Source organism: Seriola lalandi, unplaced genomic scaffold (genome assembly GCF_002814215.2).
Source record: "Seriola lalandi dorsalis isolate HSWRI2012SDOR001 ecotype SW California unplaced genomic scaffold, Sedor1 jcf7180002054449, whole genome shotgun sequence".
NCBI lineage: Eukaryota > Metazoa > Chordata > Actinopteri > Carangiformes > Carangidae > Seriola > Seriola lalandi.
Window position 1 is genome coordinate 1 of NW_019525002.1, and position 17,625 is coordinate 17,625.

At 41.0% G+C, this 17,625-nt stretch overlaps 3 protein-coding genes across 3 annotated transcripts; 1 reads left to right on the forward strand and 2 right to left on the reverse strand.

Annotated features, from left to right (window-relative positions):
• Positions 1-1,191: 1,191 nt before the first annotated feature.
• On the reverse strand, positions 1,192-5,342 carry LOC111658533 (fanconi-associated nuclease 1-like; the record flags this gene model as incomplete). The annotated part of the gene is made up of 11 exons (XM_023411101.2): positions 3,874-5,342; positions 3,633-3,773; positions 3,141-3,342; positions 2,825-3,058; positions 2,606-2,737; positions 2,409-2,517; positions 2,200-2,319; positions 1,909-2,073; positions 1,664-1,826; positions 1,468-1,571; positions 1,192-1,386 (listed from the first exon to the last, which is right to left on the reverse strand). Coding segments are annotated over exons 1-11 (2,763 nt in total), but the record flags the coding sequence as incomplete, so codon positions are not given.
• A 428-nt stretch (positions 5,343-5,770) lies between these two features.
• Positions 5,771-14,839, forward strand: apba2a (amyloid beta (A4) precursor protein-binding, family A, member 2a). The gene is made up of 12 exons (XM_023411095.2): positions 5,771-5,879; positions 8,429-9,683; positions 9,921-10,025; positions 10,272-10,311; positions 10,405-10,550; positions 11,134-11,220; positions 11,305-11,493; positions 11,664-11,843; positions 12,005-12,217; positions 12,977-13,096; positions 13,259-13,399; positions 14,056-14,839. Exons 2-12 carry the CDS (start codon positions 8,460-8,462, stop codon positions 14,125-14,127), a joined length of 2,517 nt encoding a protein of 838 aa, XP_023266863.1. The 5' UTR covers positions 5,771-5,879; positions 8,429-8,459; the 3' UTR covers positions 14,128-14,839.
• A 49-nt stretch (positions 14,840-14,888) lies between these two features.
• Positions 14,889-17,212, reverse strand: duoxa (dual oxidase maturation factor). The gene is made up of 7 exons (XM_023411090.2): positions 17,041-17,212; positions 16,837-16,894; positions 16,609-16,743; positions 16,230-16,437; positions 15,906-16,120; positions 15,611-15,801; positions 14,889-15,420 (listed from the first exon to the last, which is right to left on the reverse strand). The coding sequence occupies exons 1-7, from the start codon at positions 17,185-17,187 to the stop codon at positions 15,409-15,411; spliced, it is 966 nt and encodes a 321-aa protein (XP_023266858.1). The 5' UTR covers positions 17,188-17,212; the 3' UTR covers positions 14,889-15,408.
• Between the last annotated feature and the right edge of the window lie 413 nt (positions 17,213-17,625).

A 17,625-nucleotide genomic window follows, 5' to 3' on the forward strand; every position in this document is an offset into this window, starting at 1 on the left:
TCATCAAGGCATAATTTGCATTATCTGTCCCATTGTAACTACACACAATGTAAGAATCACTATATAGATTACATTTATATAATGTATAATGTGATATACAAAGTTTTGCTCATTAATCTATACATTATAATGATAAAGTGAAAATAAGTATTTAGAATTTTTTGCAAATTTATTAAAAAGCAAAAACTGAAATGTCTCATTTACAAAAGTAATCAGACCCATAATTCAGTAGTTTTGGGCAGCAATTACAGCTTTAAGTCTTCTTGGGTAAATCTCAAGCTTTGCACACCTGGATTTGGGCAGTGGATCTCATTCTTCCTTGCAGACCCTTTCAAGCTCCATCGTGGATGGGAAGCATCTGAACCGCCATCTTCAGGTTTCTTCACAAATAGAGTACATGGACCTCTCTGTGTTTGGCTGCATTCATCAATTCTGACCGGTCTCCCTATCTGAGAAGCACCCGCATAGCAGGATGCTGCCACCATAGGGATGCTTCACCACAGGGATGGTATTAGCCACGTGATGAGCAGTACCTGGTGTTCACCAGATATAGTACTTGAAGTTCAATTTTTAACTCATCAGACCAGAGAACCTTTTTCCTCATGCTCAGAGTCCTTTAAATGTCATTTGGCAAACTCCAAGCAGACTGTCATATTGCTTTTACTCACGGTGGCTTCTGTCTTGCCACTGCACCATGAAGGCCTGATTGTTGGGAGGGCTGCTGAGATGGTTGTTCTTTAGGGAGATTCTTCCATCTCTGCAGAGGACTTCTGAAGTTCTGTCCCGGTGGTTCCAAACTCCCACTTCACAAACACTGTGCTCTTTATGCCTTTGCCCTCATCTATGCTTCACTACAATTTCCCTTGGATTTTTTCCTGACATGCATTATAAATCATGAATTACAGGACCTTATACACAGGTGTGTACTTTTCTAATACTTGTCACAGGTGAGCTCCAATCAAGTTCTAGACACATCAAGGAAAGTTATGGCAAACAGGAGGCACCTGACCACAGGTGCCACAGCAAAGGGTCATAATACTTTTGTAAATGTAAGATTTCAGTATTATTTCATATTTCAGTCTAAAAAATGTTCAAACATGTTTTCACTTTGTCATTATGAAGTGTGCAAAAAGTGACTGGGACTGAATACTTTCTGAAGCCTCTGTGTATTCACAGAGTAAGAGTAAATACCTGTGCCTGTTGAAGGGATGAGAAACGCTCCCAGCTGACCAGTGAACACACTTTACCCTCCTGTGAGGTCCAGACATCCTCCAACATGCTATGTAGTGTCTCCACAGACGCCTCAATGAGTAACTGAACACGAGAATCAATCGCCTCCTTTCTGTTCTCATAGAAACAGTCGGTGTAAAAATCCAGTGGACATGTCTGTTGGGGGGAAAATAAACATGAGTTAAACTTGTATAGATGTACGGTTATTCAGCAGCACTTGTATGGAGCTTACTTTACCTGGAATGGGTTCCGGAAAACATCTGGAATACCGTCCATAAAAATGATATCCCACAGCAAAAGAGCGAACAACATAGAGAATGTTGAACCTTCACCATGGATCCCTGTTACATTAAAAAAAATGACAGTACAGTTCTTGTGATCAGAGGATATCCAAATCTTTTTATTTTTCGATAGGAGTGGAAAAGTTGTTTACCTTGGTCAAAACCTTGTTGGCTGTAATGTGCTAAAGACAGTTCTTCCACAGAACATATTAAAGTTGCATCAGCACCCTCTTCCCCCTCTCCATTTGCCGGTAAAAGAAACCTAGATTTCCCCATGCCTCCTTCATGAGGAAACAGCTGTCCTCGGATTGTTACCTGCAGACACAAGCATGTTTACTTTCATACACCAAACAATTTCCCAGGAAAACCCAGTACTGACAGATCGTGCCAAACTCACATGTTTCACGTCTTGGACATGAATAGAGGGTAAGTTTCTGAGTTGCAGGTAGTACTTCTTGAAGCTGGCAGACTCTTTCATCCTAACAGCTCTCTGATGCAGGGCGAGTTTATGTCCTGTTCGTACCAGAGTGTCTGACAGCCCGTCTCTAATAGCACAAATAGCCTTGGGGCAATGGGAAAAGACCAACAGTCAAACAAATGACAACACAACATCTATTACTGAGCACCGTGTCACACTAAGAGATAAATGAGATAAATGAATGTCTCTGAGGAGGTGAGTGGCGCTCACTTCCTCCGGTTTTTTGAGGTGCTGGTGAAGGTTTAGTGTCAGTCTGTCCCACCATCGCCCTCGGCTGTCAGGACAGTAAACAGTCTGCAACAGTAAAGACCGCAGCTCCTTTACTGCTTCCTGAAACACAAAAGTAACCGCTTTAATTATGATGTACTTCGTAAATAGTTAAATCTGTGACAGGGTGTGAGTGGATGAGGTCATCAAACCTCATATTGACGTAGCCTCTGCAAGATCTCCACCCCTCTAGATAAAATACGAGTGTAAGCCCATCCTGTAGTGAAGCTGCGCAGGAACACAGGCAGCTCTTCCTGATGACTATCCAACACAATAGTAATGTTAACATTAAACAATCACAAGGGACTCTTCACACAGAAACAAATAGATAGATTGATGTCCTCATCACCTCAAGTCATGGTTTTTCCTCAGCTCCAGCCAGGCACTTTTGGCAGTGGTGTAAAGCTCTAGGGCCTCTTCCCACTGACCCAGCTGCATAGCTGAGATAACCTCCTGCAGGGATCGCATGGATGCTTCATACCTGGTGAGAAGGATGGAGTCAGAAGTACATATCCCTGTCTATCCTGCTTAGAGAAAATACAATAAACTCAATTTAACTCTTTCTCACCTGATCAGATCCTCTCTGTCCTGGAACACCTTGGCTGTACGCTTCACTGTGTAGTCCGGGAAGGTCAGACGTCCTGAGTTGACCAGCAGGATGGTAAAAAGCTGGCTCTGGCCACCAGCCGCCATCTCCTCCTCATCCATGCTGTCCGTCAGAGAAAAGAGCAGAAGGATGCGAGAGAAGACAGCCCGAGGAGCACGACACAGACGCACACAGGAACCTGCAAGCTGCTTCGCCCTTTAATGTTGGAGAGGACAGGGGTGAGATCATCACTGTAATACCAGTGCTGTGAATAAACCAAGGTAACTGATCATCTCACCTTTTGAGGATGACAGCCCTAATGTTGTTTTGAGCAGAGGCCAGAGAGAAGAGGGACTTTTGCTTGCTCAGACGAAGGAGCCCATCCACCAGCTGCTGTTTCTGAGTCCCAGAACTGCCCAGGTGGAAGGTCTTAGCCAGAACTTTGAGTTCAGGAGCAGGCAGGAGATCCAGAGCCTCTTCTAGGTCCTCAAGATCATTTTCTTCGAGATGCAAAAATTATCATAGGTGGGCATTAACAAGAGAAAAATAAATAATGTATGCGTTTGAGGTGATGTGGTGTTTCAGAAGGATGACACACATACTAAGTACTCCCAGTGTTACAAGTTACACACTAATTCCATCAATCATCCATTGTCTAAGCAGTCATAAAAAAAAAAAAAGACAAATATTAATATACAGCCTGCAACAGCATGATAATAAATATGTCAGTAATTCAGCTAACTCAGACAGAGATGTTCTTAAATATTTGAAAGTTTCAGTCATCATTTACCTGTCTGTAGAAAGCCATTTTGAGCCAGCTCCTGAGCAACAGGTTCCAGGTCGCTGCTTATCTCTTCATAATCTAGTTTATTCACTTGAAGCCACTTCAGCTTCCTCTGAAAGAGCCTCACGTACAGCTTCTGTCCCATGACTTTTGATAGAGAAGAAACATGAAAACAATTAAGCCTGATTTCATTATTATTGTCATTTCATTTTTTTAATGACAATATCCGAGTGATATTCCAGCATACCTGATAGCCTCTCGAATGCATGTACGAGTGACATATCATCCTGGTTGAACAAGGCCCTGTCGTCCTCATTCTCCAGCACAGCCTGTAATACTGTCCGGAAGTTTCTGAGGTAGTAGGGAAGTCGTGGTAGGTGAGGGCTCTCCACAGCCTGCTCACTGGGGGTTTGCTGAGCACAAAACTCTGGCAGCGAAACACTATGGATGACTGCAGCATTTTTCTCAAAAATTTCCTCTGAACTCAGAAGGGGGTCAGAAGACGAGGTAGAGGGCATTTCAGTTTTATGTTGGTCCACATCAGCCGTCCCTGTTTTATTTTCACTAGGCAACACCTCCTCTGGCTCCCTGCTCCTCTCAAATTTTGCTCTCTTTCTGAAACCAGATGTCTTGCCAGTTGAAGTCGTTTCCTTTTTCCTCTTTGCTAGTTTGGAAGAAGAAGAGTGCAATGTTGGAGTAACCACTTTTTGGAAAGTCTCAGGTTTAGGTGTGTTCTGTTTAAGATTACGTCCTTTTTCTGAACTCAATAGATCTCCCACTGCTGGTGGAGTCTCAGCATTTGTTGTTGTCAGGTCAATGACTGTCACAGAGTCTTTTTTGTTCTCTGAACCCTGAATAAGAACATTTTCTTTCTGTGAGCTGCTGAGTGTCTCAGGCGGATCGCTCTCCTTTTCAGGGTGCGCTGGTGCATGTTTACCATCTGTCTGTGTCCTCTCTGGTAGCTTAAGACACTTTCTAGATAGCTTGGAGGAGAGACTTCCCAGGTCAATTGTCCTAACCACAGTTTTACTGTTTATCTCCCGTGGTTCCTGCTGAATGTTGTTCTTTTTGAAATAAGGACTGGTCTTGGTCTCTTTGACATCTTCTTCCTTTTTTTGATTCTGCTCTGGGGACTTTGTGGGATTCTTTCTGGGTGACAGCTGGATGCTTGGCACAACACTATTACTTGCTGAGGCGGCACTGCTGTCTCCTCTCTCAAAGTTCTGACATTGCAAATCAATGTGCTCATTGATCTTGAATTTTGGTACCAATTGGCCACACAGGGGGCAGGCCAGCTTAGATGGAGGCTGGTTGCTGAAGAAGGAGGTGATTGGAGTCGAGGTGGCAGCACTGGCAGAAATCCCAGCTGTGACATTGCCTTTCTTCTTGCTCTTGGACAATGACAGACTTCTCTTCGGTTTGCCTTTGTTGGCGCTCTCGGTCATGGTGCAGGCGGCTGTGGTGTTGCTCGATGATAACGTTTTTTAGACACTTTTCACGTTGCATACTCCGAGATGAATGATGCTGTGGCTCCGTTTAGCTTACTTAAAAGCTAACTTGGCTCAGAAATAAACACTTAACACATTTTAAATAGTTACATATTAGCAGCTCAATCATTATAAAAAACTAAAAAAAACATTAATATAAAAACTGCCAGTGGTTCAATACATAAGCTAACATACCGGTGGTGTTTGGTAACAGAAGAGCTGCATGACAATCCCGCTTCTCAGGCTCAACCAGCGGAGCACAGAACGCCTCTTAGGCAGAAATAATCGATCCCAACTGCATCGATATTTTATCAACTAACTAAATGCAAAATCAAAAACGGTCAAATAAATAAATATTCTTGTTTTAGATGTAAAATATTAGGTATGTAAATCTATATATATTATATATATATTAAATTGAAGTCGATTTTTAATTATAATGCAAAATATATACACAATAATTTTTTCTACTTTTTTTTTCACTTAAATTACACTTCGGTTCATAGTTAAATATATAAGAACTAAGTGCTTTAAAATGGTGTAGCTCAGTAATTTAGGCGAATATTTGACCATGCACTTATTTTGCCTCTCACAGTGTTTTATGTTGGGGAGCAGAGCAGAAAGCACATGATGGGGGGTGTATTTTCTACACAGGTTCCTGGGCTGCTGTGCGGCTTTTATTCAAAAATCACCATTCCGGAGAGCAATCTGATCTGATCAGCACACGGGCATTTTACAAGGAGGGCCAGCGGCAGGACTGATGTTGGTAAGTGCCACACTGGATTTTTCTCTGCATAGATGGAAAAATGTAATAGTGATGCACATATGGCCTATCCGGCTTGCGATAACAGGGCTGGGGACAATGCTTGATGTGCTCCTGTGGTACAACAGCAGCCCGTAAACTGGATGTCAGCATGGTGCAGTCTCGATGCTTCAAATCAAGGTCGATGTGAATTTCAGCGGCAGCAGCAGTAGCAGGATAATATGATGCTTCCAGATGGTGAAACTAGCAGAGTGTGTGTGTGGGGAGGGAGTCAGCTCCATTAATGCGTACTATATGCGCAGGAAGAAAAAAAAACATACATCCAATTATCATATCGATATTTAGGCAGATGGGAGTGCGGAGTCCACTTGGGGGGAAACCGGAGCAACCACAACAACCACCCCTGCAGCTGCGGCAAAAGTTCGGCGTAATGGCTTTATAAAATACCACCACAAATACGTAAAGGGCAGGGCAAGATGCTCAAACACTGAGCCGCATTGAAAGACTGTAATGAACCCGTATTGTTTTTAATTAGCAGTTCAGCACCATGGAGAGGTCATGATCAGGTCCGCCTTGTTTATTTATTGCAGCTTTTTGTTCTCGGTACATCAGAATCTCAGTTACATTATTATCTGATCAACGGGATTTACTGTGTTTAGTGTGTTGAATCGTATTCAGAAAGCAAACAGCACAGTCGAACTGTTTTTCCAGTTCAGCCACAAGCTTCGATGCTTCATGTTTAGATAAGGGTGTTGGTGGTGACATGTTCAGACTGGGCGTGTAGCAGACCACTGTGTTCATTGTGATAGCTCCGATACATTCAGTGCTTATCAAGTGAAATAGATTTTATTGCCAGACTGAGATTGAGAACACCATTATCACATTTCAGGGAGTTTCTATTGTTTAAAATCATAACAGATGAAAAGAGATTTGCTGGATGCAGGGAATACATAAGACGACACATTTATAACAATATATGTAAAATGTATAGGTTTTTTTTTGTTGAATTGATAAATAACTTTTTAATGTTCTTTTTAACAGTATATTTTTTGGTGTTATATCTTGTTGTATGTTTGTAGTACTGTAGGGCTGCAACTGCAACTATGATTTTCATTACCAATTAATCTGCCAATTATACTCTTAATTGATAGATAGTTTGGTCCATAGAATGCCAGAGAGTAGTTACATATGCCCATCATATTTTCCCAATATCCAAAGTGAGTCCAAAGTGATCGACTTTAAACAGCTATTTTTGTCTGACCAACAGTCAAAAACTAAAAGATATTCCAATGACTTTCACATATGACTAAGAAAATGGGGAAATATTCACATTTCAGAAGCTGTAACCAGTTAATTTTTGCATTTTTGCATTAAAAAAAGCATCTACATTATCATAAAAATAGATTAATTTTCTGTTGATCAGGTTTCAGCCCCATAATGCTGTATGACTTTGTTCAATTTGGTGCAAGTGTGTTGTGATTGGTATTGTTTCTGTTTTACTGTTGTTTGGTTCCTTAAACAACTAAAAAAAATCATAAAAGAGACAAAACAAGAGCACAAAGACATTCCTTTTCCACCAACAGTGTTTGCATCCTTATTGAACTACACATCATCTGTTAATTTGCCAAGACATAAGGATTTTTTGTTGTGCTCAGTCCAAAGCAAACATTCATTCAGAGCGCTGCTATTCACATGTCAAAAGAATGATGTACTATTCCACAAACAGAAACCTCAGAGGACATAAGTCATGAATCATAGATCTGGCACCCACACTAACCACATTGTATGAATTTTTCAGGGACACTTCATTGTAAGCACTTTTAAGTAGAAAAAGTAACAATGATTTCACAGAAAATGAATACCACACAATGCTGGCCTGACTCACTTAAAGCAGTTTTACAGAAGGTTTCCTGTTCTGCAGGACATCTAGACAAAATCAGAGCAGACACAACAAAGCAAGTTGACAGATAACAAACAACATCATCAGTCACCATAGACAAAAGGACTTAAATGGCACATGTGGATGTTGATGATGTAGAAATAATGGATGAATGTAAATTTTATGACTTAAACAAGAGGCTACTGTTTGTACTTGAAGCCAGGCTTGTTTCTCTGTGTGTTTAAAGTGTGAAACTAAGACATTTATCATATCATTTTGTGTAAAAGAATCTTTGACCATAAGTTATTTAAATCTGCTGCAGTGATGTGCTTGGGAGATGCTCTGGTGTGTTGTTGGATAACAAGCGAAGAGGTTGTTTTGTAGCTGAAATGAAATCTTAATGGATAAATAATTTGTGTATTTACAGAGGAGAGAGAGGCGTACCCTGTGATAGTTGATTTCTACAGTATGTTTGTTCCATTGAAGAAATTCATTTAAGCTTACTTATAAAACATATGATTTGTTCAGTGATTTTAAATATGAGGAAAGAGGCAGTAGGAGCATGTAGAGAGTATCAAAGAAGATGTGCTATTGAAAATGTCAAGTGAAAATTTACAGATATCATAATGCAAGTATTTGTAAAAATAACACTATTATCTATTAATATTCACAGGGTTGAGGGTAGTGGGCTTACAGGGCCAGTTATGGCTCATGGTAAGAGGCCAGGAACCATTTCCAAAATATTGGCTCCCAGCCCTCCACCGTGCCCCGGTCCAGGACTCACAAAACAGAGTGAAGAGGAGCAGCGAGGTTTGGTGAGGGAGGCCTCTGAGCAAGCACCTTGCGCCTTGAAAGATGATAACAATGACCAGCTGACTGCTTCTGCTTCTGCAAACCACTATTACATGAGTTGTGACCCTAGTCCTGAGGACATGGAGGACACCTGCTCCGAGTACGACAACGTGGGCTCCGATGTGGAGCAGGATTATGATGAGGTGCTGCATTTGAACAGAGAGGGCGTGGTGGACATGAGGTACTACAAGCAGTACTGTCCTGAGGACGGTGGCTATATAAAGCATGCAGTAGGTGATAATATTAATGAGAACAGCAGTGCTGTCGACCAGTTCACTCCCAGAGCTCGTCATGGCACAGAAATAAGTGAGGGATCACAATCTGACACTAAGCCTCACAAGACGGGCCATCGCTTTAGGTCACATTGTGCCCCGGTTGCTGGGGATGAAGCAGAGAGGGAGGTGGGAAAGGGCCAGGAGAATAGGTTCTTCTTCAGTGACGGAGATGAGATAGAAGAGGTGCTGGATGGGGCCAAATTTATAGAGGATTTAGAGGAGACAGAGAACAGTGTTCAAAGACCGACCAGCCTTTATCAGGGCAATGATAATGAAAGAATTAGAAAGGGAGGTGATGAAAGGGAAAGAGAAGATGACATTCGAGTTACAAGAAACCATAGTATTCAAGGAGCCAGTAAGAAGTGTGAGTCATCTCACATGGGTTCAAAGGAGAAGGAGAGGCAGGGCAAAGGACGAGGGAGGAGGGCAACGGGAGAGGACGTTGAGCATATTGTTTCTGGGATCAAAGGATGCATGACCAACAGCACTGAGCAGCGTCTAAAGACTTCGTCAAAGGACTGCAAAAAGACCGCTGTGCGGACCAAAGCTAGACCTGGTTCCAGTAAGCAACATCCTCCTCCCCCACCACCTCCTCATTCCCATGCTCAGTCACCTGCCGAGACCCAAAAGGGCCAGCCTCGCAGAGAGACTCCTCCTGCTCCCAGACCCAGTCCCTCCTCTGCTAACAGCCAGGAGAACGAACCCAGGGTTATCAAGCCATCGCTGGCTCCTCAACACACACCGGAACAACAGAGGGAGCCTCTTGAGGAGAGGCAGAGACAGCCAGAGAAGCCCCAGCAGGTACGCATTGCAAATGGGGCAGATCTTTGTCAGATCTCATCCCCTGTGGCTTGTGTTTCTTTAATATTTGTGCCCAGTCTACCATCACTGTATCCCAGAGTGAATTAAGTAAGATTTTAATTAAATGCTTTGCCACAAATAGTCTTTGTCCCCTTTCCCCTGTGGGATAATCATCTACATAGGACAAAATTTCAAACAAGACTTGCTCAAGTTAAAGCGGAAGGTTTTGTACAACAGGTTGAGAAGCCAAGCACAGCCATGATGCCTGAGGACGTGCCAGAGCAGGCGAGGAGGCCTCAGTGTCCAGAGCTCGTCCCTGCAGAGGAGACCCACACACCCAAGGTGAAGATGTATTACACAGCAGCAGGTTTCAGCCAAGATATCTGATTTGTCAAAGATGTAAATCAACAACTTTAAATTTATGACCACGTAACTTAGTCTGTCTTCTTCTATCTTTATAATTTCATTTTTCACACTTGAGTTTTTGTAACCACTATACATGGGAAACAACACCCACAGATATTTTTTACTAACATTAAGATGTATGCACGTGAAGTCTAACTAATAATATATTAACTTATTTTAAAGAAAACACAGGAGGCTACTTCTTTCCCCAGCTTTGAGGATGGTAAATATCTCAGAATATTCTTACATTTTATAGTTTTCTATGCAGACAAATACAATGTCTCACAACAAGAGCCTTTTGTTTTACTTTGCACAGTCCCAGGTCCCTGTGAGCCTGAGGATCTTATTGATGGGATCATCTTTGCTGCTAACTACCTTGGCTGCACTCAGGTGTTGTCTGATAAAAATCCATCCAAGTCTGTTCGCATGTCCCAGGCCCATGAAGCTGTCAGTCATATCAAGGTAATCTGCCTCTTTAGGGAGACAGTTGTTAACATCCATTGATTTTTTTTTCTTTTTTACAGGTATTTAAATCTGCTTTCTTCCTAACAGCCTGTCTCAAAAATGTAGGAACAGACTTAAATAAATTTGGGGAACAGATTAGTTTTGGGTTCAGGGGAAATTGATTAGATTTCGGTGGTGCTCTGGATCTGGGATCCTCTTAAGCCTTTTTTTAATGCCTTTAAAGCTTTAGCTATCAAAGGAACAGGGATACAGACTTGATTCCAAATCCTAAAGGCGTGTTTTCAGGTTTAAGAAATCGAAATTGGTGTATTTGTAAGATACTTGCTCAGCACTGGCAGAGGTTCAATCAATGAACAGGGTTTTCAAGTGTATAGCTGTATCTCTATTGCCACGTGAACTATTTATGAAAGGTTGACTGTGCAGTAGATTCATTTTTTGACCACACGGTGGAGCTGTTGTATTACTTTTTCGCTTACCTCCCCATGTCAGTGTGTGACAGTCATCTGAAAGTTTGAAATGTGAGATTAAATTACAGATATATGAAATGTCTCACTAAAGCAATATGTCATTTATTTAAAAGAGCCAAGATGAAGACTCTCAAATGATGACAGAGGTGGACCTGTTTATCTCCACTAAAGCTGTCAAAGTGCTGAATGCTGACACGCAGGTGAGTAACTCTTAGATCTTTGTGTGTTTGATCTGTTTTCAGACATAATGAGCAATGGTTGTTTTTTCTTTTTGCTCCACACAGGAGACAATGATGGACAGTGCCTTGCGTACCATCTCCTATATCGCCGACATTGGCAGCATTGTGGTTCTGATGGCTCGGAGACGCATGTCTCAGGCTTCATCAGAAGATTTTTCTCCCGAGTCTCCAGATTCTACCAGTGACGGGAAGACTCAGTACAGGATGATCTGTTATGTCTTTGAGTCAGAGGATGTGAGTGTTTTCTCCTTAACTATACATAGATTTTTAGTTATGGGTTTATACTTTTAGATATTTATTGTGTGGTCACTTAAACCAATGTGATCTTTCTCACCTCCTTGCTGTTGTCAACTGGGATAGCCTTTCTGCTGAATAGTTTTCCCCAAATGCTCCCCTTCCCATAGGCACAGCTCATCGCACAGTCCATTGGTCAGGCCTTTAGCGTGGCCTACAGAGAATTCCTGCGAGCCAACGGCATCAACCCGACCGACCTGAGCCAGAAACAATACAGTGACATCATCAACTCCCAGGAAATGTACCACGATGACCTCGTCCATTTCTCAAACTCAGACAACTGTAAAGAGGTGTGACATTTTTTTATTTGGCAGCAGGTGAAATGTGGATGATGGATTTACATTAACATAAGTATGGCTCTACCAGAAGCTCACATATGTCATACATATGGGCATGTGAAATTTAAAATGTGCTTGAAAAGGAATTAGGAAATGCTTTTCCTGCTTTCCAGCTGTATGTGGAGAAGCAGAAAGGGGAGAGCCTCGGTGTGGTGATCGTGGAGTCCGGTTGGGGATCCATTCTGCCCACCGTCATCCTTGCCAGTATGCTGAACAGCGGCCCTGCAGCTCGCTCTGGAAAACTCAGTGTTGGAGACCAGATTATGTCCATTAATGACACTAGCCTGGTGGGGCTGCCGTTGGCCACCTGCCAGGGCATCATCAAGGTACAGAGTATATCAGGGAGCTCTTGTTAGTCTTTGTAGATATTTAGTGTTAAACCAGTCTTGATGATACGTGGGAATGGCACGGTGGCTTACTCGTCATAGATAACAAAAATATTATTTTCATGTATGTAAGGGTTTTCTGCGACACTGCAGCCTCTGATGACCCTCAAAATGAGAAAATGGATAGACAAAACAGACACATGAACAAATGTTTGATTTAATCATGAAACCATACCATCCTAGATGAGTTTTTCCATCTACATAATCATGCAAAAACAAACTTAACTTAATTAACTGACTTCACTTGACTGTGCCCTTCAGCTACAAGCCCATTGTTCCATACATATGATGTACATTTTTTAAAAATAAGTAAAAAATATGTGCTTTTATTTTGAAATAAAGGCTAAATAATTTTAGTCTTGTCAGCGAACTACTAAAAATGGTGTAAATAATGCAGTTATTGCAGACTATTTTCAGCCGTGGATTTGTATTTAGCAGGACAGTATCTTGATATCTCAAGACCAACTTGAGGGAATTTCTTCAGATTTGCCACTAACATTCACTTAAAGACGAACTGATTAGACTTTGGCTGTGAAAAGTCAAAGGCCAAGGTCACTGTGACATCACAGTGTTCTGCAAAAACACATGTGGGGATTATTCAATGCTGTAACTCAGGAAGGGGACATTGTGATCATATTTCCTGCAACTTAGCTGGTTTGGCGGAGGCAAGGTGGTAATTCTAGTTTTGATATGTTCCAGGGTCTCAAGAATCAGGTGAAGGTAAAGCTGAGTATTGTAAGCTGCCCTCCTGTCACCACTGTCCTCATCAAGAGACCTGATCTCAAGTTCCAGCTCGGCTTCAGTGTTCAGAATGGCATTGTGAGTAAGCCCTTGTCAGTGAGTAAATGTTACACTAACCTTTAGGTTGAAGCTCGAAATTTATGGTTGCCAACTTCTGAAGAGCACCACTGTTTTTTAAGAGTGATTGTTGTGCTATACAATGAATGCAGTTACATAGTATCTTTTTCACACACATCACAGATCTGCAGTCTGATGAGAGGTGGCATCGCAGAGCGAGGCGGTGTTCGTGTTGGACACAGAATCATTGAAATAAATGGTCAGAGTGTTGTTGCCATGGCACATGAGAAGATTGTTCAAACCCTGTCTGTCTCAGTGGGTGAGGTAAGAACTCTTCATGCCACAAGATGGCAATTTACAAAGTTTACTGCACCACACAAATCACTGAGCCATACAGGCCTTTTAAAGATATACCTACAAATGAGATTAGTTTGAGAATGGTTCAGATCCCAGATTATTGCATACATACAGTTCCACATCTGCATTTAATCAATAAATGAAATCAATAAAAGTCCTTGATGAAAATGGCAAAGTTAAATATTTAAATCTTTGTGGAAAAAGCTGACTTCTGAGTAGTGCAACCAGTGAAAGTTAATTGTTTGTGAAGTCTTAGTTGGCCACAATTTGTCCAGAACATAATTTGTAATTCCGTTTCTAGCAAACTGTCAACGTCAGGAAACTAATTTATTTACTTCAGCTCAAATCTATTATATACCAACTATTAACATACTGGGAATTTGTTTTTGTGTGTGAATTTCCCTAGATTTCTCCCAATATGCACTGTATGTCAGTAAAAGCCATAAAAGCCCATTATTTATCAGTAGTGGATCCAAGTTCTCTTCTGACTTCTCTGGTGGCTCAGAAGGGAGTAAATTAGGTCTGGATTCAAGCGATGTGAATTACAGTGGTGCTTCTATAAATGGGCTCTTAAGTTGAGAGTGTAATTGTCCTTGCTCCTCTCACCTCTGCCTCTCTGCCAGATCAACATGAAGACAATGCCCGCTGTGATGTTCAGACTGCTGACGGGACAGGAGACGCCTATCTACATATAGAGACCCTGCATGGATCAGCCCACTGTAGTGCTGCATGTCTGGCGGTGTGAAGACGACGGACAGATGATAAGACAGGTGGCTCAGTGGGACGAGGAGAATTTATTTTTCTATCATTTTATTTTTTCGGCCTCTTGTTGCAATGCTGTAAAGAACATCCAGTTCTCATTTTCAGGTTTTATCTCGAATTACATTGTCATAATGGCCTTACAATGTGAATGCTCTGTCTGTAGTACTGTATGTGAGTTTCTGGTGTTGAAGAGAAGTAGCTTTAAGGTCATGATTATTTTCTTATGAAGAGATAAATTAGTACATTTATTTTTTATTTAGTCATTTTTATAATGTGTATGGAGTTTAAAAAATGTACTTCTACTGTAAATACTTTGGATTACTCAAGGACTTGATTGGAAAGGCCATATTACTCCTACAGTATATGCATGTTATTATGAAGAATTACTGACCAGGGATTAATTCTCAATCTGACATGATAATCTATTACAGTAAGTATTAAAAGAAGATAATAATATGCTGTACAAAGGCACTAAACTATGTGTATTATGGTGACGCTGAAGGCCAAAGACACACCGACTTTTCAAAGACATACAGTATGGGTGATCATTACCTTTACCAGAGCGTACAAGAATGTATCAAAATATACATTACTGAATGAATGTAATGTTAAAAGACACTAAAAATACAAACTCACTGCTGAACACTTGTTTGTTTTCATTTTATTAAGGTGTTACTGCAAAAAAAGTGTTACCCATAAACAGATAAGACAATAAAAAACATTTGCTTGGTTTAGAGATGAATCAGTTGACCTTTCACAGGCTGTTTCCTTTTGTATATTCACATTTATTTGGACCCTCAGAAGCTGTGAACTGAACTAATAATTACACTGTAAAAGTTAATGTAATGTAATAATGACACTGCTCACAAATTAAATCGCCCATTGGCAACGTGCATGCACTGCAAGAAATCCTACAGAGGCTATCATCACATAAAAATAATTGAAATCAAACAAACGAGTTGAACAGTGACAGACCTATAATCCATATTAATCAGTGTATATACACATTGTATAGATCCCATACAACTTCATATATTCTATTTACAACTACTGCAACATGGCAATAAACTATTTACACTTAAATCGTTTAACACATAACACTCACAGGCTCACATACAATAGATAATTAAACCAGACACTCCTTCTGTAACACATTCAGCAAAAATATCTTCAAGTATTGGCTGGAAAAGCTCCCGAGGGAAACCTGGATAGATTCATATATGTTCCTGAAACAGAAATAAAAATGATCATAGTCAATGAGCAGCATAAATCTTTTAAATGATTTGTAGACGTAAAAGTTTAGCCATAAGGGTAGTGATTCTTTAATCCATTTACAAGCGGCAAAATGTTTATAGGATGATTGTTACGAGTCAAGAGGAAGTGCAGTATTACAGTATCTTAATTCAAAGAACTTACTGTGGTGACTTTCGATGTCAGTGGTGAAATCGTCACTCCATCAAGGAAAACTGAATTCAGGTAGCCCTCTCCATAAGAAACGTCCTCATCTTCATAACTGTCGACACCACTGCTGAAAGCTTCTTTCATCTTCTCTGGTATCAGAAAGTTAAACAGCACCACCAGAACCCCAATGATGGTGCACAGAACACCTGGAAATCATCTCAGTTAGTAGAGATCACTACCCCCAGGAGGCTTTGTATGTCAGTCAGAAGTACAAAACATCTGAAATCAATGTGCAGTTTATTATCGTTACCTGTAGCCAGAGCCAGCCAGAATGAATGGCTGTATTCTGTTTCAAAGGAGTCAGTCCCTATGGAGAAAACACACTGCGGCACATTCATGATGGTGGAGAAGGAGGCCATGGAGAAAAAGATGAAGGCAGCAGTGGCCACCGTCATGTACCCAGCGTACAGAATGACCGGCATGGAGAACAGGATGTTGGCAAGCACCCAGCAGCAAAATGCAGTCCTGTGAAAGTGTGCTGCCATATTAATTTCCGCTATTTTTTTTTAACGATTATCTGCTGAAATCAACGGTATCGTATTACAACTTCATACTGTGAGTCATATGTACTTACCAAAGAGTTGCAGAGGCGTATCTTCCAGAGAAGCTGTACCTAAAGATGAGTCCACATGGGCTGCTCAGAGTGAATTTCTCAGCAATATACAGGATGGGATTGGGTAAACCTTTCTCCAGAGCTTCCTCATACTCCTCTTCAATAGTGTCATGCCAGCTGAACATCTCATTGTAGTCAATGGTCTCATTGAACTGTACAACAGGATTGCCTGAGAGAGAGAAGAAATGCAAACTCATGTACATGCAATATGACCTAAAGTTCATATCAACACATCAAGACAGGTAAAATGACTTGCTATACAAACTGAGCAGAGTATCTAAGTAAAACATGTAATGTATCAGCATATGAATGTACTGTACATCTACACAGAGTGACTCACCCTTCAGTGTAACATTAATGCCGTACAGTCCAACATGCAGGCCGACCTCTGCGTTAACCACTGCGTTACTGAAAGACTTGTAGGTGGCATTAGTGATCATTCTGGCCTCAGCCCAGTCGTTAGTGAAGTTGAGCGCTGCAGGAAAAGAACAAAAATGTTTATCATGATAACAATAAACAGAAAAATCAGTGATTTATTCAACAACGATGATAAGAACACAAAACTCACCCACTATAACCGCACCTATGAACAAGCTGATAACTATCCTAAACATCCAGAACAGCCTCTGATTGAAAGGGAAGTAACAGAATAATGATTATTTTTGATGCTTAGGATAAGAAAGGTGAGAACAAGTAAATTAAAGCACAAAGGGAAATAGCAATTCTGAGGTTTTGTGTTTGCAGTGAGTAATAGTTTATCTGATGCACTCACCGACTTCCCTCGTATCCCTGGCAGAATGACAAGAAGACTGACTGCTAGCACAAGGAAGACCAGAATAATGGTGAGCAAGCTGCCACTGAAGATGAAGGAGGTCCTTTGTAGAGGGTAGAATGGGTAAATGTCATCGTAGAAAGTCATCTTAGCTCCTGATCTTAGGGACGCAGCTGAGACTAGACAGTGTAACAGAGAAGACAGTGTTAGTGGCCGGGTTCTCAATTTCCTCCAGATGCAGAGATAGCAGCTCTTGTTTCTTACAGTAGATAAGAAATGGGACATTATTACCACTATGTAACATTGCACATGATTAAGTGCAAGTATGTCTAACTGATGCAATAGTATTGAACCTTCCTTGGCACTGTGTATCTTTACTGCAAAGAAAGAAATGCATCTGTATGATGCACAAAGAAATACAATTCTATACATACATTTGACCTGTCAGTGTAATATAAATAGGTACTTTTAACATGGCTCCATCCTGATTCTAATGCATGCTTTTGAACCTACATGAATAGGAGCGTTTCAAAGAGTCTAATAAAACCAATCAATGGAATAGAGAAAAAGTGAAACCTAAAGGAG